Source organism: Oryctolagus cuniculus, chromosome 11, assembly GCF_964237555.1.
Source record: "Oryctolagus cuniculus chromosome 11, mOryCun1.1, whole genome shotgun sequence".
Lineage (NCBI taxonomy): Eukaryota > Metazoa > Chordata > Mammalia > Lagomorpha > Leporidae > Oryctolagus > Oryctolagus cuniculus.
In genome coordinates, this window is record NC_091442.1 from 77,764,308 (window position 1) to 77,789,000 (window position 24,693).

Here is a 24,693-nt window from a genome sequence, read left to right on the forward strand (position 1 = left end):
ATTTGTTTGGAGTCAGGATAGTGATAGTGTGCCTTTGGAGAAGAAAGAGGAATTAGTGACTGGAATACAACACCAAAATGACTTTCTGCATCTCTTCTGCTATTACTAGATGTGTTCTCTTTTTGTAATTCTTTTTTTAGCCTTATGGGATACGAATTTTTTCTACGTTCAAATTATATAAAAATTATATTAGGACGATCCTTCTAATATCAAATTTAATTCTAAACAGTTCTAAAGTAAACTTACTATTTACTTTCTGTTTACAAACTAATGATTTCTAGTCAAAGGGTTAACAAATTACAATGACACATCCATGGTTTTCCTTTCCTCTTCCTCCCAGCATCCAATCCACTGTCATTTCTTGCCTGAACCTCCTGAAATCTCCTGCTTCTCCTCTTCCTTTACTCCAAATTGTTTTACACAGAGAAAATAAGCTCAAATATTTCTTTTCTAAAAGTTCTCAATTACTTCCTATTATAATGAAATGAAAATCAGATTTGATGTCCATGTGGTTAACAAGTCAAAGCATTCTCTGGCTCTTGTCTCCTCTCCTCTGTAATTTTTGTTATTGTTTCATTGAAACACTAAGCTTCATTATCATCGACCTTATGTATTCCAGTTTCCCTTATCTAGATCATCCGGCAACTTTGAGAAAACTTCCAAAGAAGCCATCCTGCTTTTTCAAACCCAGCTGAATTGTTGGTTAATGTAGCCAGGATGTTGAACCCTGTTGACCTCTTTCTATGGGCCTTCAGCTCTGGAATGCTGATCTTTTCCAGTGTTTTGGATTAGTGAACCTCTAATGCTTCTCAACAATGTTTAATGGTCCTTTATTGGAATTTTCTAGTTCTGGTCAATTAGAGCTTAAGCTATTTCATGCAAAAGATTTAAGCAACCATTGCCCATCAGCTACTGTGAGCTTTGACACCAAAGTGGAAATGTTCCCTCAACTTGTTCTTTTTCCAAATTATTCAGAATGTATGTGGCTATTCTTGGCCCTTTGGTCTTACACATTAATTTTAGGGTAAGTGTATTAATTCCATAGATGACTTTGTTGGGTTTTGGTTGGAATTATATTGAATTTATAGACAAATGTGGGAATAATTAATATTTTTACAACATTGACTATTTACAACAATAAAATGGTTTATTGAAGTCATTTTAATTGTTTTACACTTAAATGATAGGACTAAGAACCAAAGGGATCACATAAACAAGAATAATGTCTGCAAATACTAGCTGATAGAATCAAAAAGGGAGAGAATGATCCAACATGGGAAGTGAGATACACAGCAGACCCATAGAATGGCAAATGTCCTAACAGCACTCTGGCTTCATAATCAGCCCTTAAGGCATGCGGATCCGGCCGAAATGCCCATGAGAGTATTTCAGGCATGGAAAGCCAAGACACTCTGGGGGAAAAAAAAAACCTAAATGAAAGATCTCTGTGAGTGAGATCCCAGTGGAAAGAATGGGTCATCAAAGAAGGAGGTACCTTTCTCTGAAGGGAGGAGAGAACTTCCACTCTGACCATGGCCTTGTCCAAATATGATCAGAGTCAGTGAACTCAGGGGGCTTCCATAGCCTTGGCAGCTCATGACAAGAGCCTAGGATGATTACTGAGGCCATAAACAAGAGTGTCAATTTGTTAAGTCAACAACAGGAGTCACTGTGCAATTACTCCTCATGTAGGATCTTTGTCCTTAGTGTGCTGTACATTGAGATTTAATGCTATAACTAGTACTCAAACAGTATTTTTCACTTTATGTTTCTGTGTGGGAGCAAACCGTTGAAATCTTTACTTAATGTATGCTAAATTGATCTTCTGTATATAAAGAGAATAGAAAATGAATCTTGATGTGAATGGAAGGGGAGAGGGAGTGGATAAGGGGAGGGTTGCGGGTGGGAGGGACATTATGGGGGGAAAGCCATTGTAATCCATATTCTGTACTTTGGAAATTTATATTCATTAAATGAAAGTTAAAAAAAATTGTTTTACACTTAAACATTGAAATTTTCTTAGTAGAGATCTTGCACAGGAGATTTCTTGGTAACATGTACCTATTGTTATTATACATGCTTTAAATTTCATTTACAAATTGATTTTGCTGATTTACTGAAATATTAATGCTTTTGTCTAATAGTCTGCTATACAGGAATCTTACCAAACTTTCTTATTATTTCTATTAGTTAATTTTTCTACAATGAAAATCATGTTATTTACTTAAAAATAACTGCAAATTTTGAAATTTCTCCTAATCTTTATATCCATTATTTATTTACTCCTAAAAATAGACAATTATCAAGTGCAAAGTTGAACATAAACTGTGATAATGGTATCTTCCTCTCAATATAAAAGCCATGTTCCATCATTTTGCATATTTGATGTAGATTACTTTAAATTATTCCTCATTACTAGGATATAAAATTATTATTTTTCCCTTATTCTATTAATTTTTAACTTGAATGAATGTTTAATTTTAGATTTTTTATGCATATCTTCAAATCACTCAATTTTTAAATCTTTAATGTGTCAATGTTATAAACTTTATCCAAAGATTTATAATGCAACCCAGTCACATGTAAAATTTCAAAAGATATTGAGAGTTAAGTAATAACCCACTAATCCAAGAGTGGGTCATTCTTTCATTCTTGTGATAAAACCAATTTAGTCATGAGGTTTCATATATAAATGGTTAGCTTCTTATTCACTTTTTTTTTGTAATTTTGGCATTTAATTTTAGAATTATAATTGGCCTACAATTTTCCTTCTTTACCTCTCCATACATGATTTTGAATTTAAGGTTGTAGTAGTCTTATAAAAGAGGTTGGAAATTGGGAATATTGCTTCTTTTTACATTTAGTTATGGGTAGTGCACAATTCTCATTATTTCATTTTTGTATGTTTGGGAAACATTCTCTATAAGCCTATTTGGTGTATTTTGTTCTGGGGGAGTTTGTGTATATGTGTGTGTGCACATGTATGCTGTGTGCCTTTAAGTTTTAAATTGCTGATTTAATTTACTTCATGGTTACATGATATTCAGGTTTAGAGGTAACATTAGCAAACTTTGTTATACATAAGATTTAATGAATTTTTTATAATTTTGCCTCTGCTCTGTCTATAGTTATATTCCACTTAAGTCTTAAGACTTTTGATTTGTGCCTTTGCCTCTTTTTATTGGTTATCTTAGATAGATAGATAGATAGATAGATAGATAGATAGAGATACAGATATAGATATAGATATAAAAATTTGTTGGATGACTTTCTGAGAGACAGGAATCATAGCTTGATGATGACATATCTAGGATGGGAAGTCAAATGGCTTAACTCAGGAGGAGAGTCAGAGGATTAAATATAAGTCAAAGCATTTTGAACCCCCAAAATATTTTAGTAAATTTTAGCTATTATTGTAATTAAGTTCCTCATTATTTTCTATCATTTGATACAGTTTGTATTTCTCATGGGCTTGCCATTCTTTGAAATAAACATTTTTATTCATTTTATTTATTCAGTTTTGAAACTGATGATAGATTTGCCACCATTCAACCTTTGCTATAATGAAAGGGACTTTATTTTATTCCTTTCTCCACACAATAGAAAATGATAATATATAAAAATATATATGTATATAAATCAATGAAATAAGAAAACAAATTTAGAACAGAGCAGAGGATCCTATTACAAAAGTGAACAAGGAAGAAAAATTTGTGGAAAGGACATGGAGCAAAAATTTAGAACAAGGACCACCAAAGAACTGAATGAGATACTTAATTGGGGATTCCAAGTACCCAAAAGTCCATAAGAGGGAATTATATTTTTCAGGGATGTGAACTGGGCATGGCAGAGTGCCAGAAATGAAGTGCTACTTTATAGTTTTGCCTATTTTTAGACTTCTATGCCTACAATACAAGAGATATTCTAGAAGTATTTGTTGACATACTGGTAGGTGGCATCAAAAAGATTTTGAAACACTGTAGCATTTGAGTAAGATGTTTTCATCTTTCTTAAGTGAAAAGGTAAAACAAAATTTTCTAGATTGACTGTCAGACTCTAAAAGCCAGGAAAAAAGTGAATGCTTTTCATTTTATAATATTAACTTTTTTTTCTGCTTTAGGAATTCCACAAATTGTTATGCCTGAAATTATCAATACCAATACCAATACAAATACCAATACCAACACCAATACCAATACCAATACCAATACCAATACCAATACCAATACCAGTATGTATCAAAATATTTCAGTATTGATTTAAGTATTTGTTCCCCTTGAAACTAAACTGAGCATTAATTGTTGTGTTTTATTGACAGTTCGTCCAAATGAAACCCCAGGGGCCAGAGCACCTCAGGCTATGGCATGTAATCTAGTGAGCCTCAGCTTTCTTCTCCAGAGAATCTTCTAATATGTCAATAAAGGAAAAATTTATGACCAAATGTCACTCTTCATCAATTTAATTCTCTATTAAAGCTTCGATACTCTTGTATCTAAAGACAATGTTTGTTTTTGATTCAAAAGATACAGTATAGAAGATGGTTAAGCGCTAAAGTTGTAAGTTTATTTTTTAACTAAAATAGTTTCTATATAAAAATCCCTGGGGCCAGCACTGTGGCATAGCGGGTAAAGCCACCGCCTGCAGTGCTGGCATCCCATATGGGCACTAGTTCAAGACCCGGCTGCTCCACTTCTGATCCAGCTCTCTGCTATGGCCTGGGAAAGCACTAGAAGATGGCCCAAGTCCTTGGGCTGCTGCATCCATGTGCACCCTCAGCTAACTACATGTAAGACCATCTTAACATGTATTTTTAAAGGAGTAATAAATGTTTTGTGTATACTGGCCAATAGATTACCTCTTTAATTGATTCTGTGGCAGGGACCCCCTTCTCCTTAGGTAGAAAAAAATGACTAAAGGCAGAAACTGTAGGGCAGCAGAGGCTTTCTGGGAAATGGGGGCTGGGGGAGGCACAGAGGGAGCTGTCAAAGTAATGCTACAATTGCACCTAGGTCAACTAAATCAAATCTAATACACATAGGTGTACCTTTGTGTAATGGTTGCAGAAGCAGTGCTACAGTTTTTAACTATCCAATCAAATATGTTTAACCAAATATGTAAACAAACAAACAATAAAAGCTTACAGTTGTTTCTGCCAGGGTCTGTAAGGCAACACCCTGTTTTGTTCAGGGCCCAGACTTCAGATACAAATCTTCTGGGACTGCCAGCATAGGGAATAAAATTCTTTCTTGTTAAAAGCCTTTGTATTCTGTCTCTCTGAGATTCCCACTACAATCCAAAGTAATAAAAGATGAAATGAATCTAAGTAGTTTTAAATTTCAAATCTGCTGACAGTGGTCAGTGTTCACCAAAGAAACACTAAGAATATCTGGGGCAAAGAGACAAAAAGGGGAAGAAAGGGATTTTTAGTGACTCACAGAATTATTTTTGCAAACAAGTCAGAATCTGTAAAGCAAGCTAGAAAGATGAGAATTCAAGTAAAAGTTGGTGTTGCAGTCTTGCACCCACCTGCTGGAAACAGGCAGAATTTCTGGGCTGTAGTTGTGAGGCAGAATTCCTTCATCAGGAAAACTAAATCTGTGTTCTTAAGCCCTTCAACTGATGGAATGAGTCCCATGCATATTAAGGAGGATAACTCAATTTACTTGAAGGTTGTATATTTTTTTAAATTTTTTTTTGGACAGGCAGAGTGGACAGTGAGAGAGAGAGACAGAGAGAAAGGTCTTCCTTTTCCGTTGGTTCACCCCTCAGTGGCCTCTGCGACTGGCGCACTGCAGCTGGTGCATCGCGTTGATCCTAAGCCAGGAGCCAAGTGCTTTTCCTGGTCTCCCATGCAGGTGCAGGGCCCAAGGACTTGGGCCATCCTCCACTGCACTCCCGGGCCACAGCAGAGAGCTGGACAGGAAGAGGGGCAACCGGGACTAGAACCCGGGGTACCAGTGCCGCAGGTGGAGGATTAGCCTATTGAGCTGGGGCACCGGCCCGAAGGTTGTATATTTTAATCACACCTTTAAAAATACCTTTACATCAGCCTCTGGGGCTTGACCAAACAACTGGTCATCACTGTATAGTCTCATTGACTTCATAAAATTAACCACCACACTGCCACTTAGCATCATAAATATGGAGTCATTATCCTTTTAGTAATGTAAACTTTTGAAGTGTTTTAACTATTACATTGTTAGAATACAAATTCACAATGAATTGCTTCCTAATTTGTGGTTTGAAACAGACCAAAGATAAAATGACATGCACATAGAGTATACTTCTCTACGTATTATATTGTCATTATGCTCTTCTCATAAAATTTTGAGGTTTTTCATTAATAATAGCCTTAAGTGTTTATATTAACCAGAGAAATGTCTCAAAGACCTAATTATGCATTTTGAAGACTAAGAAAAACAAAAACAAAACAAACCCAAAATCAGCAGGACATGTGAAATAATAAGCATCAGAGAAGAAATAAATGAAATTGAAACTAAAAAATTAAAGATAACAAAACAAAAAAGTAGTTGAAAAAATATACAAAATAAACCTCTAACCAGACTCACAAAGAAAAAAATGTGAGAAAACTCAAATAAATAAAATTAGAGATGAAAATGGATATATTACAACTGACACCACCAAAATACAAAGGATCAAAAGAAAATACTTTGAAAAATTGTATACTATTAAACTGGAAAACCTCGAAAAAATGGATAAATGCCTGGATTCATATGATATACTGAGATTAAATCAAGAAGATATAGACAACTTAAACAGACCCATAAAAATGGCAATGAGATTGATGCAATAATCAAAAATCTTTCATCAAGGAAAAGCCCAAGAAGACCTGAAAAATTTACTACTGATTTGACAAAACATTAAAAGAGGAAGTAACTTCAATATTTTTCTAACTATTCCAAAATAATGAACAGAATGGAACTCTGCCAAACTCTTTTTTTTTTTTGAGGCCTATATATTATGGATATCAAAACCAAACAAAGACACAACATGAAAACTAAACATCTATCTCCTTAATGAATATAGATGCAAATATTCTCAACTAAATACTAGCACATCAAATCCAAAATTGCATTTAAAAGATCATATAATCAAGCATTTCTGAGTTCATCCTTTGATGGATAGGTAGTCTCAGGTGGGCAGCTCTGCATCTAATGAGATGATCATAAAGTTTTTGTTAAACATCCTATTGATGAGCCGCTGCTGTGGCTCACTAGGCTAATCCTTCCCCTTGCGGCACCGGCACACCGGGTTCTAGTCCCGGTCGGGGCGCTGGATTCTGTCCCGGTTGCCCCTCTTCCAGGCCAGCTCTCTGCTGTGGCCCGGGAAGGCAGTGGAGGATGGCCTAAGTCCTTGGGCCCTGTACCCCATGGGAGACCAGGATAAGTACCTGGCTCCTGCCATCGGATCAGCGCGGTGCGCCGGCCGCAGTGCGCCTGCCGCGGCAGCCATTGGAGGGTGAACCAATGGCAAAGGAAGACCTTTCTCTCTGTCTCTCTCTCACTGTCCACTCTGCCTGTCCAAAAAAAAAAATCCTATTGATGTGATTTATAATGTTTATTGATTGCAAATGTTGAACCACCCTTGACCTTCTGGGGTAAATCTGACTAAAATAAGGGAGTTTTATAAGGTCAGGCTGGCTCTACATGATGATAAAATTCAGAATGACATGATCACCCCTAAAGGTAACAGCCTACTCTAGATTTCATATTGAGAGTCTTCACAGGAACTGTAAACTCGGATCAAATAATCAGCATACCTCTAGACCCCAGGCAGGCTGCAATCCACTTTGCAATAATAGCATTTCAGAAGAACATATAAGCTTCCTATCACTGATCAAAGGAAGTCCAGGTGCACTGAGGATCAACCAGAGACCTACAGACAAGCTGATTGCATACCACTCACCTCCAATTTTATTCTGTAAGATTCACCACACTTAATCCCTCGGGGAGTTCAGGATTAACCAACAGCTACCTAGTTCCTTATTCTGGGCATTACATAATAAATTCCTACATTCTTCTAGCCCCCAGATGTCAATGAATGGCTTGTTATATCTTAGGAGAGTGCACTCAAGTTTTTGGCATTCCACAAAAGTTTTATGATTTTAATAAAGATAGTTGTATTTTAATTCATGAGACCCAGTTTTATCCTGAAACCTGGTAACATTTGATCTATTATATGTGAAAAGAATAGATGTAGCATGACTATTTTAATTACACTAGCTTTAGGCTTTTTTAAATATAAAAAATTCCTATTGACTTCTTCATACAATTTTCTAATGGTGCTACTGTTCGTGATTTCCCATATGACATTTTTTTCCTATCTGTTTTTAATATAACTTCCTTAGACTGGTGGGCAGAATTTTCTAGAAGACAGTCCATTGCTTTCTTTTAAATAGGGTCTGACATGCCAGCCATAGTGGGCATTTGGGGGGTGAACCAACGGAAGGAAGACCTTTCTCTGTCTCTCTCTCTCTCTCACTGTCTAACTCTGCCTGTCAAAAAAATAAATTAAATAAAAAAAATTAAAAAAAAAAAAAAAAAAAAAAAAAAAAAAAAATAAATAGGGTCTGAGAGGGCATCTGGCACAACATTGGGATGTAATAATTGAAGCACAACTTGGAATGCCTGCACCCTATGTCAGACTGCTTGGGTTCAAGTGTCAACTCTGCTTCTGATTCTACCTTACTGTTTATGCCATACCTTGGGAGGCAACAAGTGATGGCTCAAGCACTTGGGTCCTTGCCACCCACCTGGGAAACCCAGATTGAATTCTGGGATCCTGGCTTCAGCTGGCCCAGCCCAAGCTGTTGCAGGCATTTGGGGATGAAAACAGAATGAAATTCACCGTCTCTCTTGCTCTCAGTGGTGAGTTCTTGGCCTAGCTTCCTAGCCTCAAGTAACCTTTGAAAGTCTAATTTCTAATGAAATTTCTAATGAAAATTTCTGGCAAAGCAAATTTTAAAAATGCCTTTGCAGTCCATTACTATGATTTCTGCATTAAAGTCAATAATGAAACCAAATCTAATGAGACCAGACTTATTTTGTAAAGCAGAATAACCTGACTTTAGCTCATTTTTATCAAGAAAGGAATGACTACAAAAAATACTTTCATGTTTCAGTGGAAAACTATAGAACATCCTTGTGGGTTATTGGATTTTAATTGTTCATTGTCCTTGAGGTTATAGAACCTACATGTAAACCAACCTGGATCCTGTCATCTTGCACATTTTGTCAATTCTTCTTGTTTCCTCTAATGTCTGACTACAACTCTGCAAACTAACGTTTCTAATTGTTACCATATCTTTCTGACTGGAGTCACTGAGAACCAAAACCTGACTGGCCTGATCAAAAGAAGCCCTGTGAGCTGAAGCTGGATACTTCCCTGCTCTGCTCCAGGAAACAGCCAGGACTACGATACTGATGTCTGTGCCCTCACTGCAGACAGGCAAACTGCCCACCAGGAAGTTTGTAGGATTATCACAGTTGTCCTTACTCCATCATCTAAAGATGCTTTTGGGGCCCACATCTAGAACGTGTGTGTGTGTGTATTTTTTTTTTTTTTTTGAGAGAGAGAGAGAGAAATGCATAGATAGGCAATTGTTAAACAACAGTTGCTGTACTTGGGTGGGGAGGCAGTTCTTGAGGGAATACCTGTAGATCTTATGTGTTTATTTTCTATATTGTATTTATGTATAATCCATGGATTTAAGAAATTTCTAAGTCGTCTTAGAATTTATTTTCAAAAATGTTTGCTTTCAAATTTGCTGTATCATGTACCCGTATTTTTGTCTAATTTTTTGACTTTTTGAATGTTTTATTTTTTCTGTTATCCCTAAAGAAAACAATGAACTTGGGGCCGGTGCTGTGGCATAGTGTGTAAAGCTGCCACCTGCACTGTTGGCATCCTATATGGGCGCTGGTTCGAGACCTGGCTGCTCCACTTCTGATCCAGCTCTCTTTTATGGCCTGGGAAAGCAGTGGAAGATGGCCCAAGTCCTTGGGCCCCTGCACCCATGTGAGAGACCAGGAAGAAGCTCGTGGCTCCTGGATTTGGATTGGCGCAGCTCCAGCCATTGCAGCTCAATTGAGGAGTACTCTCTCTCTCTGCCTCTCGTTCTCTCTCTGTGTAACTCTGACTTTCAAATAAATAAGTAATAAATCTTAAAAAAAGAAAAAAAATGAACTTAATGATCCTCTAAATGATGATAAAAGTACTCATCTGGAGTTAATGATAAAAAATCAGCATCTTGAGACGTTTTCTCACATGTCCAAAACTTGCATACAACTTTATATGTGCCTGTTTATAACATTTATCAACTACCACCCTGTGTTGAAATGTTTCACCTATATATGTGTTGTATTTATATATAGCTATAGAATACATATATATAATACACAAACACATATTATATATATAGAAGGATGCAGAGAGAATGTCTTATTTTAAAAATAGCAGCTTTTTTAATCAAGAGCAACTTGAAGACAAAAATTTTAATAGCTTCTTATTTCATACCTGACAATATAATATGTTCCTAAAGTTGTATTTGTGAAATGCATGAAGTTTGTATACCTTAAATAAAAGGTTTCTGGGAAAACACATATTTTGTCAAACACAGAATGCAAGTCTAAGACTACCTTAAAAAATTCTCTTGGAACACAAAGATGAAAAACAAAAATCAAAATAGATATGAAAAAACTAATGAAAAAGATGGGGCAGATAAATCTATGAATTGGTGTTCCTAAAGAACAGAGAACAACAAATCTAAGAGACATTATAAAGAACAGATAATGTTCCTGATCTATCAATACACTTCTATAAACATTTATAGCTTATAGTGAATCAGAAAAAGAGAACAAATATTGAAAAATAATCATTTGTTGGTGTTTATTTTTCAGTTTCAAAGATTAAATACTTATACCATTCTAAGTAAAATAAAATAATTGGATTAACATTGAATTTGACATTAGAGAGGGCACAATCAAAGATGACTATGAGAATTTAATCTCAATTGATAGATTGTGAAGTACAGGAACAAAGACATTTTTATTTGTAAACATATTGCTCTGTAGACAATGGAGGACTGTAAATTGATTTAAACAGATTGTTAATATATGCAACCAAACACTGACTAAGGCATACAATTATACATTTTAACATATTTAACACCATGACACATATTGTAATCAAACTCTCCACAGTAAAACATAATGAAAAGATTCTAAAATGTGCACAAGAAAATGCCAAATTACTTTCAGAGGATCTCTAATTAGACTCACAGTGGACTTCGCATATGAAACCCTAAGGGCTAGAATAGAATGGTGAGAAAAATTCCAAGTCTTAAGAGAAAAAAACTGTCAACCCAGAATACTGTTCCCTGCAAAGCATCATCAGAAATTACTAAAAAGAACTGTATGCCAACAAAACGGGAAACCTAGAGGAAATGGATAGATTCCTGAACACATACATTCTACCTAAATTGAGCCACGAAGACACATAAAACTTAAATAGACCCATAACAAAGACGGAAATTGAGTCAGTAATAAAGACCCTCTCAAGAAAGAAAAGCCCAAGACTGGATGGCTTCACTGCTGAATTCTACCAGATATTTAAAAAATAAGTGACTCCAATTTTTGTCAAGTATTCAAAACAATTGAAAGGGAGGGAATCTTCCCAAATTATTTCTACAAAGCCAGCATCACCTTACTCCTAAACGTGAAAAAGATGCAACAGAGAAAAAGAACTACAGACCAATTTCCCTGATGAACACAGATGCAGAAATCCTCAACAAAATTGTAGCAAATCAAATCCAACAACACATCAGAAAGATCATTCACCGAGATCAAGTGGGATTTATCCTTGGTATGCAGGCATGATTCAGCATTTGTTAGTAAATCATTGTGATGTATCACATTAACAAACTGAAGAATAAAAACCATATGATTATGCAGAGAAAGCATCTGATAACATACAATGACCTTTCATGATGAAAACTCTAAGAAAATTGGGTATAGAAGGAACATTCCTCAACACAATCAAGGCAATTTATGACAAACCCACAGCCAGCATCCTATTGAATGGGGAAAAGTTGGAAGCATTCCCACTGAGATCTGGAACCAGACAAGAATGCCAATACTCACCACTGGAACTTACAGAAGAGGTTGGTAAATTAGCAGGATATAAAATCAGTACACAAAAATCAATAGCCTCTGTATACACAGACAATGCCATGGCTGAAAAAGAACTTTTAAGATCAATCCCATTCACAATAGCTACCAAAATATCAAATACCTTGGAATAAATTTAACCAAGGATGTCAAAGATCTCTAGGATGAGAATTACAAAACGTTCAGGAAAGAAATAAAAGGAGATACAAAAAAAATGGAAAAATCTTCCATGTTCATGGATTGGAAGAATCAATATCATCAAAATGTCCATTCTTGTAAAAACAAATTACAGATTCAATGCAATACTGATCAAAATACCAAGGACATATATAGATATAGAAAAAGTGATGCTAAAATTCATATGGAAACACAGGAGACCCCGAATAGCTAAAGCAATCTTATACAACAAAAACAAAGCCAGAGGCATCACAATACCAGATTTCAAGACATACTACAAAGTGGTTATAATCAAAACAGCTTGGTACTGGTACAGAAACAGATGAATAAACTGATGGCACAAAATAGGAACACCAGAAATCAATCCAAGCATGTAAAACCATCTTATATTTGACAGAGGAACTAAAATCAATCCCTGGAGCAACAACAGTCTCTTCAACAAATGGTGCTGGCAAAACTGGATTTCCACATGCAGAAGTATGAAGCAAGATCCCTACCTTTCATGTTACACAAAAAATCTACTCAAAATGGATTGAAGAACTAATTCTATGACCCAATATCATCAAATTGCTAAAGAACATTGGGGAAACCCTGCAAGACATTGGCATAGGCAAGAATTCTTGTAAAAAAAATCCCAGAGACACAAGCAATCAAAGCCAAAATTAACAAATGGTATTAAACTGAGAAGCTTCTGTACTGCAAAAGAAGCACTCAGCAAAGTGAACAAGCAACTGACAGAATGAGAGAAATTAATTGCAAACTATTCAACTGATACAGGATTAATAACCAGAATATATGAAGAGATCAAGAAACTCAACAACAATAAAGCAGATAACCCAGTGAAGAAATTGGCAAAGGCCTTAAACAGACATTTTTCAAAGGAAGAAATCCAAATGGCCAACAATCACATGAAAAAATGCTCAAGATCCAGAGTTTGTGAACTCAAAAGGCTTCCATAGCCTAGGCAGTTCATGTCAAGAGCCTCTGCTGATCACTGACATCATAAATAAGAGTGTCAGTTGTTAAATCAACAACAGGAGTCACTGTGCACTTGCTCCCCACATTGGATCTCTGTCCTTAATGAGTTTACTATGAGAATTTTTTTAAAAGATTCATTTATTTATTTGAAAGAGTTATGCAAAGAGAGAGAAGGAGAGGCAGAGAGAACGAGAGAGAGAGGTCTTCCATCTGCTGGTCACTCCTCAACTGGCTGCAATGGCTGGAGCTGTGTCAAACTACAGCTAGGAGCCAGGAGCTTCCTCCAGGTCTCCTACACAGGTGCAGAGGCGAAGGACTTGGACCATCTTCTACTGCCTTCCCAGGCCATAGCAGAGAGTTGGATTGGAAGTGGAACAGCCAGAACTCAAACCAGCACCCATATGGGTTGTTAGCACTGCAGGCGGCTGCTTTACTCATTACACCACAGCACCAGCCCCCTGTACTATGAGAATTAACAGTAAGACTTGTCTTAAACTATACTTTATACTTAGTGTGTCTATGTCAGTGCAAATAGTTGAAATCTCTTCTTAGTATAGAGCTGATCTTCTGTATATAAAGTCAATTTTAAAAGGAATCTTAATGGAAAATGGAATGGGAGAGGGAGTGGGAGGTGGGATGGGAGTGGGGGTGAGAGGACTGGAATAGAGGGAAGAAACACTATATCCCTAAAAGCTGTACATATATTTCTATTCATTAATTTAAAACCTTGAAAAAATAAAAATAAAAAAAGAAAAATGCTCAAGATCACTAGCGATCATGGAAACACAAATAAAAACCACAATGAGGTTTCATCTCACCCCCGTTAGAATGGCTTTCATACTGAAATCAACACACAACAAATGCTGGAGAGGATGTGGGGGAAAAGGTACCCTAATCCACTGTTGGTAGGAATGTAAACTGGTAAAGCCACTACAGGAGACAGTAATGGAGATACCTCAGAAATCTGAATATAGACCTACCACATGACCCAACCATCCCATTCCTGGGAATTTACCCAAGGGAAATGAAATCAGCCTGTCAAAGAGTTATCTGCACCCCCATGTTCAAGGCAGCTCAATTCACAATAGCTAAGACATGGAATCAGCCCAAATGCCCATTAACTGAAGACTGGATAAAGAAATTATGGAATATATACACTATGGAATACTACACAGCAGTAAAAAATGAAATCCAATCATTTACAACAAAATGAATGAATCTGGAAAACATCATACTTAGTGAAATAAGGCAGTCCCAAAGGACAAATATCATATGTTCTCCCTGATCTGGGAGAATGAATAGAGCATCTAAAAGGTAATCTGTAGAAGCGAAATCAACACTTTGAGAAACAATGACATGAACAGTCCTTGTCTTGACTGTCAAGGAACAGTTTTTTTATAGACTATTTGTTGAACTCTTTACTTAACATAGAGTTAAACATATATGTATAAAGTTAATTGAAAATATATCTCAGTACAAAATAAGAGTGGAAATAAGAGGGAGTAGGAAGAGAGGTGGGAGTATGAGTGGGAGGGCAGGCACTGTGGGAAGAATCATCGTGTTACTAAAGTTTTAATTTTGAAGTGTATGATGTTTTTAACTATAAAGCAGTATAGTTCTGCATAAAAAATAAATAAATATAATTAAAATATAATTACATGAGATAATACTTGACTGATTGAAGTGCAGTATGCTAATCCTAAAACCAAGCCTCAACAGGTTTTTAGTTATCTGCCAGTAATTTAACAGCTATACAAAACAAAACTCACTATTTTTGTAAAAACATTGGTTTGTGATGGCTGATTTTATGAGTCAGCTGGGCTAGCTGTTGTACCTTGTTGCTTTATCAGTGCAGTCTATACACTGCTGTGAAAATACATTTCAGATATGATTAATGTTTAAGTCAGTATACCTTGAGGGAAGCAGATTACCCTTCACACAGTAGATTGGCTTCATCCAATCAGTTGGCCTCCTGAGATCCTTTCAACTTTTAAGAGAAAAATATGAGGCCTCTTGACACCAGTGTTACGGCACAGCAGTTTATACTACAGCTTGCACCGCCAGCATCTTATATCAGAACATCATTTCTAGCCCCAGCTGCTCTGATACTGATGCACTTACCTGCTACCGCACCTGGAAAAGCAGAGGAAGACGGTCCAAGTAATTCAAAGACTATGCCTCAAGTACTCCCTCTATTTCTTCCCTACGTTCCATGAAATTCATCCACCATTATGTCCACACAGAAAGAAAAGCAAACATAAACTGAAAAAACAAAACCAAAAGCTAAACATCAACTTGTAAAAGTTTATCAACAATCTTAAAAAATTCTATTTTCCACCTAATTGTGGCCATTACACAAATAAATATTCAAGAAAATAATACAAGGGCATATGCTTATCTGTTATTGGGGGTTAGACTTAGTCCACCTTAATTATTTCCATATTTCTGAATATAGCATCCTAAATATTAGAAAAATGTTCTACACAAAAATACCCACACTTATTCAATTCAGATATTTTGTTAAAACATCTTTTATAAGGGCAATAATCTCGGATTATGTATTGGTTATTTAAAATTTACTTTCATGACAATTTTCAAAATAATTCATTTTTCTATGAAAGTCTCATTGTTATTACAACCAATTAATTTTTCTATAAGCAAAATTAAATTATCTGTAAGATAGTTAATCTTTATTACTTGGTAGATCAAAATTAATTTGCATTTGAAATTCAACTTTTACATTTAGTTTTCATTTACTGGTTTATTCAGTCATTCATGTATTCAACAGCCATCCATAGATCTTTATAAAAAAGTTAGGAGTGAGAATGGGAAAGGGAGAAGGAAGAAGGGTTGGAGTATGGGCAGGAGGAAGGGTAGGGCGGGATGTTTCACTGTGTTCCTAAATCTGTACATATGAAATACATGAAGCTTGTACAACTTAAATAAAAATTTAAAAAACCTACTATATAGGAATATATACAATACTAGAAAAAGTATATAAAACCTACCCAGTATTTCCTTTAAAATTACTGATTAAAACAAGAATATTTATTTAGCCTCTTGGAGATACATGACAAATAAGATAAAGTGATATGTCTCCTCTCAAGAAGATGATAGTTTTAAACAACCTTATGGGAATACTTTAAAAATTTTGTGGAAAAATAGAATTAAAAGATAAGTTTTGGTGATCCAACATAGGAAGTGGGATACACAGCAGACTCATAGAATGGCCGATGTCCTGAACAGCACTCTGCCCTCAGAATAAGCCCTTAAGGCATTCAGATCCGGCTGAAAAGCCCCTGAGAGTATTTCAGGCATGGAAAACCAAGAAACTCTGGCAAAAAAAAAAAAAAAAAAAACAAACAACAACAACTAAATGAAAGATCTTTGTGAGTGAGATCCCTGCGGAAAGAACGGACCATCAAAGAAGGAGGTACCTTTCTCTGAAGGGAGGAGAGAACTTCCACTTTGACTATGACCTTGCCTAAATATGATCAGAGTCGCTGAACTCAAAAGCCTTCCATAGCCTTGGCAATTCATGACAAGAGCCTCGGGTGATTACTGACGCCATAAACAAGAATGTCAATTTGTTAAGTCAACAACAGGAGTCACTGTGCACTTACTCCCCATGTAGGTTCTCTGTCCTTAATGTGTTGTACAATGTGAATTAATGCTATAACTAGTACTCAAACAGTACTTTACACTTTGTGTTTCTATGGGGGTGCAAACTGTCGAAATCTTTACTTAATATATACTAAATTGATCTTCTGTATATAAAGATAATTGAAAATGAATCGATGTGAATGGGATGGGAGAGGGACTGGGAGATGGGAGGGTTGCGGGTGGGAGGGACATTATGGGGGGAAAAAGCCACTGTAATCCAAAAGCTGTACTTTGGAAATTTATATTTATTAAATAAAAAAATGGTAAGTTTTGGGGTCAACATTGATGACGTAGCATATAAAGCTGCCTCCTGGGATGCCAGCATACCATCTGGGCATCAGATCATGGCCCAGATGTTCCAGTTCCCATTCAGCTAATGGCTTGGGTAAGGCAGGAGAAGATAGCCCACGTGCTTGGGCTCTTTCCACTCCCATGGGAGATGTGAAAGCTCCTGCGATCAACCTGGCTCAGCCCCTGACATTGTGGGTATTTAAGGAATAAGCCAGTACATGAAAGACCTCTCTCTCTCTCCCTCTCTGTTTCCCCCCCATCCATAACTGATTTTAAAATAGATACATATTTTTTTAAAAGTTTAGTTTGGTGTATATATACTGAAATATGTGCTTTGTTCTTTTTCTTTCTTTCTTTCTTTCTTTTTTTCTTAACAGATAGAGTTAGACAGTGAGAGAGAGACAGAGAGAAAGGTCTTCCTTCCGTTGGTTCACTCCCCATATGGCCACTATGGCCGGAACTATGCCAATCTGAAGCCAGGAACCAGGTGCTTCCTCCTGGTCTCCTATTTGGGTGCAGGGGCCCAAGCACTTGGGCCATCCTCCACTGCCCTCCCGGGCCACAGCAGAGAGCTGGCCTGGAAGAGGGGCAACAGGGACTAGAGATGGCGTCCATATGGGATGGCGACGCCGCAGGCAGAGGATTAACCAAGTGAGCCACAGCGCCGGCCCCAGTGCTTTTTTTTTTTTTTAAAGATTTATTTTATGTATTTGAAAGGCAGAGTTACATAGAGGCAGAGGCAGAAAGAGAGAGAGTGAGAGAGAGAGAGGTATTCCATCCACTGGTTCACTCCCTAGATGGCTGTAATGGCCAGAGCTGTGCCACTCCAAAGCCAGGAGCCAGGAGCTTCTTCTGGGTCTCCAATGTAGGTACAGGGGCCCAAGGACTTAGACTATCTTCCACTGCTTTCCCAGGCCATAACAGAGAGCTGGATCAGAAGTGGAGCAGCCAGGACTCGAACTGGTGCCCATACGAGATGCCAGCACTGCAGGCGGCAGCTTTGCCTGCTATACCACAACGCTGGCCCTTGTTTTTTTCATAATATACATTTTCCACAAACTATTTCAAGTATCGTTCTATTAGAAAGTTTAAAGTGCTTGGGGCTGGTATTGTGGAGCAGCAGATTAAGCCACCATATTAAGTGACGTTGGGCATACCATATTGCTGTACCACTTCAAATTGGGGTTGCTTTGCTTCTGATCAAACTACCTACTAATTTTCCTGGGAAGGCAGTAGAAGATAGCCCAAGTGACCGAACCCTTGCAATATAGGATGGAGTTTTGGGCTATCTTGAGTTTGGACCAACCCTAGACATTGCAGCCATCTGGGAAGTGAACCAGTGGATGGATTCTCAGAGTCAGTTTCTCTCTCTCTCTCTCTCTCTCTCTCTCTCTCTTTCAAATAAAATGTCTGTTTTTAAAAGTATTGATTTTTTCATTCATTCACCCAATAAATTTGTTTCAAGGTTTATAGCTTCAGTACTTATTTTAGGTGTTGGAGATACACCAATGAAGAAAAAATGCCACTGATTTGATGACAATTTCAATGGAATATAGCAGGTTGATGCTAAAGAAATCAGTAATATAAATTCAGGTAGTAATGAATGCATTAAAAATAGACTGACAAATGGGGGACATAGTGTCAACAGGGAAGTCTTCACTGAAGAGAACTCTGGAGAGAACACTGCAGACAAAGGGAACAGCAAGTACAAAGGGACTGAGGAGATAGACAGCATGCTTATCAAACTTTTGAATGCAGCTAAATTAGGAGAGATGCTGCTACTGATGCAAGCAAGTGGCCAGAGTGTTTGCCATGGTCAGATTATAAAGCATCTTGTGAGCTATACCTTGGACTCCAGGTTTGATATTACTTGTGATTGTGATGAGTGTCCATTGAAGGATTTTGAGGAGAAAGGAGAGTTTATGTTGTATCTAGCTCTTCTGTATAAAAATCAATTGTACTAGAATAATAATGAAAGCAAAGAAACAAAGTAGAAGAATGTCACAAAGTAGGGAGATATTGGCTCTAACCAAGATGTTGGCTATTCATCGAATGGCAAAAAGTTTTTGCATTCAGATATATTATAAATAGGATCTGTAAGTAAATTAAATGCAATGAGGGGAATACTATATATAGATATATTTAAACACACACATATATCACATATCTGTGTACACATAAACTCATGTCTTTGGACTATATACAGGTGCTCTTCGGAGGTTCATGGACAATGTATATTATGAAAAAACAATGGATTTCAAAAAAGTTTATGCCAAGATAAACTTATCTTTTAATGCCAATTTTGCCAAACTCTCTGAAGTATTCTTGTATATAATTGTAAAGTAGCATATAATAGAAACAGCATTGGAGATAGTAGACCACCAGAAATATTTTCCTTATTACCCATTAGAATTGTCATTGAGAACCTTGCACTTTGTCGTTTTACTCTCTAATTTCTGTTTTCTATTAAAAGTGGTAAGTACTTTCAGCAACATGGATTTTTCCATTTTAGTTTGTAATTAGCAAAGTTAATAGACTAAAATAGAATATTCAGTACATATAGATATCTGTTCACTTGAATTAAATGACATTTCAAGCAGCTGAAGTGATTAAATAAAAGCATTTATTTGAAACACATAAATCTAAGAAAATATCATTTAATACAATGAAAAGAGACAGCTATTGAATAACAATGTAAATAATATAGATTAAAATCAAATAAAATTAATTTTTTATCTTTCTGAGCAGTCAGTCTCATAAAATGAGAAAAATGAGAAATTGCTAAATGTCTGATGAGGTGCCGGTTTAGGATCACAGAATGTCACCAAATAGACAGATTCCCTTATTCTTCCTCTCTTCCCAGTCTCTAAGGAAAAAAGCAACGTGGTGCTGCAGTTTATCTGAAACAACAGAAAAGCTGCACATGGAAGCTGAGTCCAGCTAACACACAATGCTTTGCACAGGCCTGGGCCCACTGTCAGCACTCAGTTCACCTTGCTCTTTACCTAAACCTGTGCAGCCTGCACGTCGTCAGGGGGACGACCACCCGGGCGCCCTCCGCAGGAAGTCCTCATCTCAGCCACAGAAAGCACTTGAAGCTCTGCCCCAGAGGGCTCTCAGGGCTTTCCCTCTGTCGCCCCGGGCTTTGCTGCCAACAAATCCGGGTGGTGTCTCCCTCCCTCGGAGACCCAGCCTGCCTGCGGGGCGTCCCCGCGCTGGGCTCGAGCCTGGGCAGGAGGATGGAGCCCAGGGAGACAGAGCGTGGTCCCCGGGGCGGGGAAAAGGCACTGCCGAGCCGTTAACCGGCCCGCGCAGCGTGGGCACCCTCCGCGTCTTTCCATGTCTCTGAGGAGGAAATTGAGTTGCCTGTGGACCTTAGGTCTGTATCTGGTAACCACTGAATCTCTCAAAGTCCCATCTATCACAGACCCTCACTTTATAGACGAGTGCGTCAAAACCCACAACGAATGGCGCGGCAAAGTCAGCCCCCCTGCGGCCGACATGAAATTCATGGTAAGGAAAGAACTGGCGCTGATCGCGCTTCTCTCTGGTTTATCCTAAGGTATCTGGGAGACCCATGCATTTGAATTAAATCAGTTAAAAACAATCACACCTTGCCTGGGCTGTCTCCTCGAGGGTCATGGTGGAAGGGAAGAGAGAGGGGGAGAACTCCAAGTTGTTGGCTGCCAGGACTGAGCTCCATGGGGAACAGAAGGGAAGATATCCGGGTTTGGAAGTTGCTTGATTTTCATTGCTAAGGTTTATAGCTACATTGCATAGATTTGTTCGATTTTTTTTTTTTTTTTTTTAGTATATTCCATCCCATGCACACAAAATACTTTACATTTTTAAAAATAGCGCAAGGATACAATACATAGTACTGCTTAAGAAACTTACTTAAGTAAATGCACATAGAAGTGAAGGATTGGAGAAAAACATCCCCCACAAATGGAAACCAAAAGCAGGAGGAAACAGCTATACATATATAAAACAAACTTTAAGCCAAAAACTAGAAAAAGGCCCATTAGATTATGATAAAAGGAGCAACTTAATAAGAGGCAATGGCAGACATATATGCACCCAATGCTCAAGATCCCAATTATATAAAGCATTATATACAAAGGGAAATGAAGGCTCTAAAAAAATTAATTAGGACTTTAACACTCCATTGCCATCAATGCACAGATAATACAAGAAAAATCAACAAAGAAACATCAGAGTTAAACTATATTGTAAACCAAATGGATCTAACAGATACAAAGCATTTCATCCCATAGCTACAGAATGCACATTCTTATCAGCACATGTAATACTCTCCACCTAGAGTATATATTAAGACTCAAAATAAACCTAAACATGCTCAAATATATCAAAACCATATCATGTATCTTTTGTGAAGGCAATGGAATAATTCTAGACATCAAGAATAGGAACTTCAGAAACTGTGTGAATATTTGGAAAATAAATAACATACTCTTGAATTATTATAAATCAATGAAGAAAATTAAAGAGAAATAAAATATTATTGAAATTAATAAAGATATAGGGAGATTCAAGATGGCTATATACAGACATCTAGTATTTGCCTCCTTCTCCACCAAGATACTCCAAAGCAGCTATGACTAGTGATGAGTGCTGCAGGAAGAGTGCCAGAGGCAGTAGCAGAGAAGTAGGAGTGCAAGTGCATATATCTGTGTGGGTGAAGTTTGCTGGCACTGTGAGCTCACTATGAGCTGTGAATCAGCTAGTTCACCATGACACAGGGAAAGCTAGGGCACTGAACACACCAGCGAATTTCAACATCCTCTTCCCCAAAGACTGTAGTAGCCAAATGAAATAAGCATCCTAAAAGATAAGCTTAAGTTGAAACAATTTGTCCCTATATACCCAGACATACAGAGGTAGGTTATACTTAAGGATGTACTACATACAAAAGCAGAGAAAGGCAATTAACATCAAGAAAGAAGGCAGTGGTGGAAAAAAAAAAAAAAAAAAAAAAAAAAAAACAGTGAAAAAACAAAGGAGATTCAACACAAATGATGGGAATAATATATGGGAAAATGGCCATGAATATAGGAATTACAGGAATAATATATGGAAAAATGGCCATTACCTGTCAATAATAACCTTGAATGTGAATGCACTAAATTCACCAATTAAAAGATGCAGACTAACTGAATGGATAAAAATAAGGTCCAACTATGTGCTGCCCATAAGAAACATACTTCACCAATAAAGGTACACAAAGACTAGAAGTGAGTGGATGAAAAAAGATATGCCATGCACATGGAAATCAAAGGTGCAGTACTAACTGTATCTGTAACAGAAAAAATAGACTTCAAGAAAAACACTGTTAAGAGACAAAGGTCATTATGTGTGTTAACTGATGGATCTGCACAGCAAAGGAAACACTGAACAAAATGAATAAGCAACCGAAAGAATGGGAGAAAATATTTGAAAACTATATATATGATAAAGGATTAATATCCAGAATATATAAGAAGCTTAATAAACTCAACAAGAAAACAGATAATCCAGTGAAGAAATACGATAAGGATATGATAGGCATTTCCAAAGGTTGAAATACAAATGGCCAACAGACATGAATAGACGCTCAGGATCAGTAGCCATCGGGGAAATGGAAATAAAAACCACAATGAGGTTTCACCTTACCCCAGTTAGAAGACTATCATCCACAAATGAACAAATAACAAATTCTGGTGAAGATGTGGAGACAAAGGTACCCTAATGCACTGTTGGCAGTATTGTAAACTAATACAGTTATCATGGAAGATGGTGTAGAGATTCTTCAGAAATTTAAATAGGTCTACCATATGACCCAACCATTCTACTAAGGAATTTACCCAAAATAAATGAAATCAGCATGTGAAAGAGTTATATCCACCCCCATGTTTATAGAAGATGTCTATCAACTAATGACTAAAGAAATTGTGATATGTATACACGATGGAATACTACTCAACCATAAAAAGATTGAAGTCCTGCCTTTTGCAACAAAATGGATGCAACCGGAGACCATTATACTTAGTGAAACAAGCCACTGCTAAAAAGACAAATATAAGTTTTCTCTGATATGTTGTAGTTAACACAGAATACAAAAATGTATAAGAATGAAACTAACATTTTATGATTTCATAATTATTTTTAGACCTTGTGTGTGCTCCTGTGGAATAGTGGCTATTCTACTTTGTACTTGTTGAATATCATGTTTAGTGGTGCATTAAGCCTGTGCTTGTAACATAAATTGACAATATATTATTACAAAATTAAAGAAAAAAAGGAAGGAAGTGGATTTAAATGAGGGACAGAGGGAAGTATTGATATATTCTTAGAATTGTATTTGTGAAATACATGAAATTGTTCTCAATAACAATTTCAAAATTAAAATTAAAATTTTTAACCAAAAATAGAAGTATTTTAAAAATAAAGATAAAATTAATTAATAATGCCTAACATATACATAAAAACTATTTTTAAACAGAAGAAGATCCTTGGAACCTAGGGCTAGCTGAAGCTTCCTAATACTATGTACTGCTTTGAAGACATGACACTAAATCAGCAGCTATGAAAACAGAGTCAATAAATTAGACCTCATCAAAATATAAAAGTCTTACACTTTAAAATATCTTGCTAAAAAGATTAAAGTGCAAGTTTTAGAATGGGAGGAAATACATGCAAACCATGTATATGATAAAAAATATCCCATATAGAGCATAAATACAACTCTCAAAACTCAACAGAGGAAAAAAAAGCCATTACAAAAATGAAAAAAAAATTTACCACAGGAATATACAGACATTTCACCATAGGAATTTGTGCATGGAAAATAAACATATGAGAATATGTTCAGCAGTATTAAGGAAATATAAATGAAAACTAGAATGAGATATCACTACATACTAACTAGAAAAGCTAAAATTAAAAATAATGACAATATCAAATACTGATGAAGATATCAAGAAAATGGATCTGTCTCATTTTTCTGGTGTGATGGCGAAATAGTACAGCCACCATGGAAAACATTCTGGCAGTTTCTCTTTCTTTTTAGATTTCTTTATTTATTTGAAATGCAGAATTACAGAGAGAGAGAGAGTTTTCAATCTGCTGGTTCAGCCACCAAATGGTTGCAACAGGCAGGGTTGGGCTTTGCCAAAGTCAAGAGGCAGGAGTTTCATCTGGGTCTCCCATGTGGGTAGCAGGGGCCCAAGCACTTAGGCCATCTTTGCTGTTTTCCCAGGCCATTGGCCGATAGCTGGAGTGGAAAGCAGTAAAGAAGCTAGGATACAAACAGGCTCCTATATAGGATGCCAGTGTCACAGGAAGTTATTTAACCCACTATACCACATACCAGCCTCCTGGAAGTTTCTTTAAAACC

General features: G+C 36.7%; 2 protein-coding genes across 6 annotated transcripts in view; both read left to right on the top strand.

Annotated features, from left to right (window-relative positions):
- The window catches only part of LOC100355280 (GLIPR1-like protein 1), a 49,530-nt gene extending 45,039 nt beyond the window's left edge, over positions 1 to 4,491 (top strand). For 2 of the 5 annotated variants that reach the window (XM_070051468.1, XM_070051471.1), the window contains exons 5-6: positions 4,121 to 4,231; positions 4,319 to 4,491. In XM_070051468.1, coding sequence (XP_069907569.1) covers positions 4,121 to 4,231; positions 4,319 to 4,410 — 203 coding nt within the window. In that variant the 3' untranslated portion in view covers positions 4,411 to 4,491. The remainder of the gene's footprint in view (positions 1 to 4,120; positions 4,232 to 4,318) is intronic. The other 3 variants (XM_070051469.1, XM_070051470.1, XM_070051472.1) reach the window with 3 other exon arrangements.
- A 16,048-nt stretch (positions 4,492 to 20,539) lies between these two features.
- LOC100355530 (GLIPR1-like protein 1) overlaps positions 20,540 to 24,693 on the top strand; it is a 46,017-nt gene continuing 41,863 nt past the window's right edge. Inside the window, exon 1 of the mRNA XM_070051473.1 lies at positions 20,540 to 20,810. Within this exon, the coding sequence (XP_069907574.1) occupies positions 20,637 to 20,810 (174 nt within the window). The 5' untranslated portion in view covers positions 20,540 to 20,636. The remainder of the gene's footprint in view (positions 20,811 to 24,693) is intronic.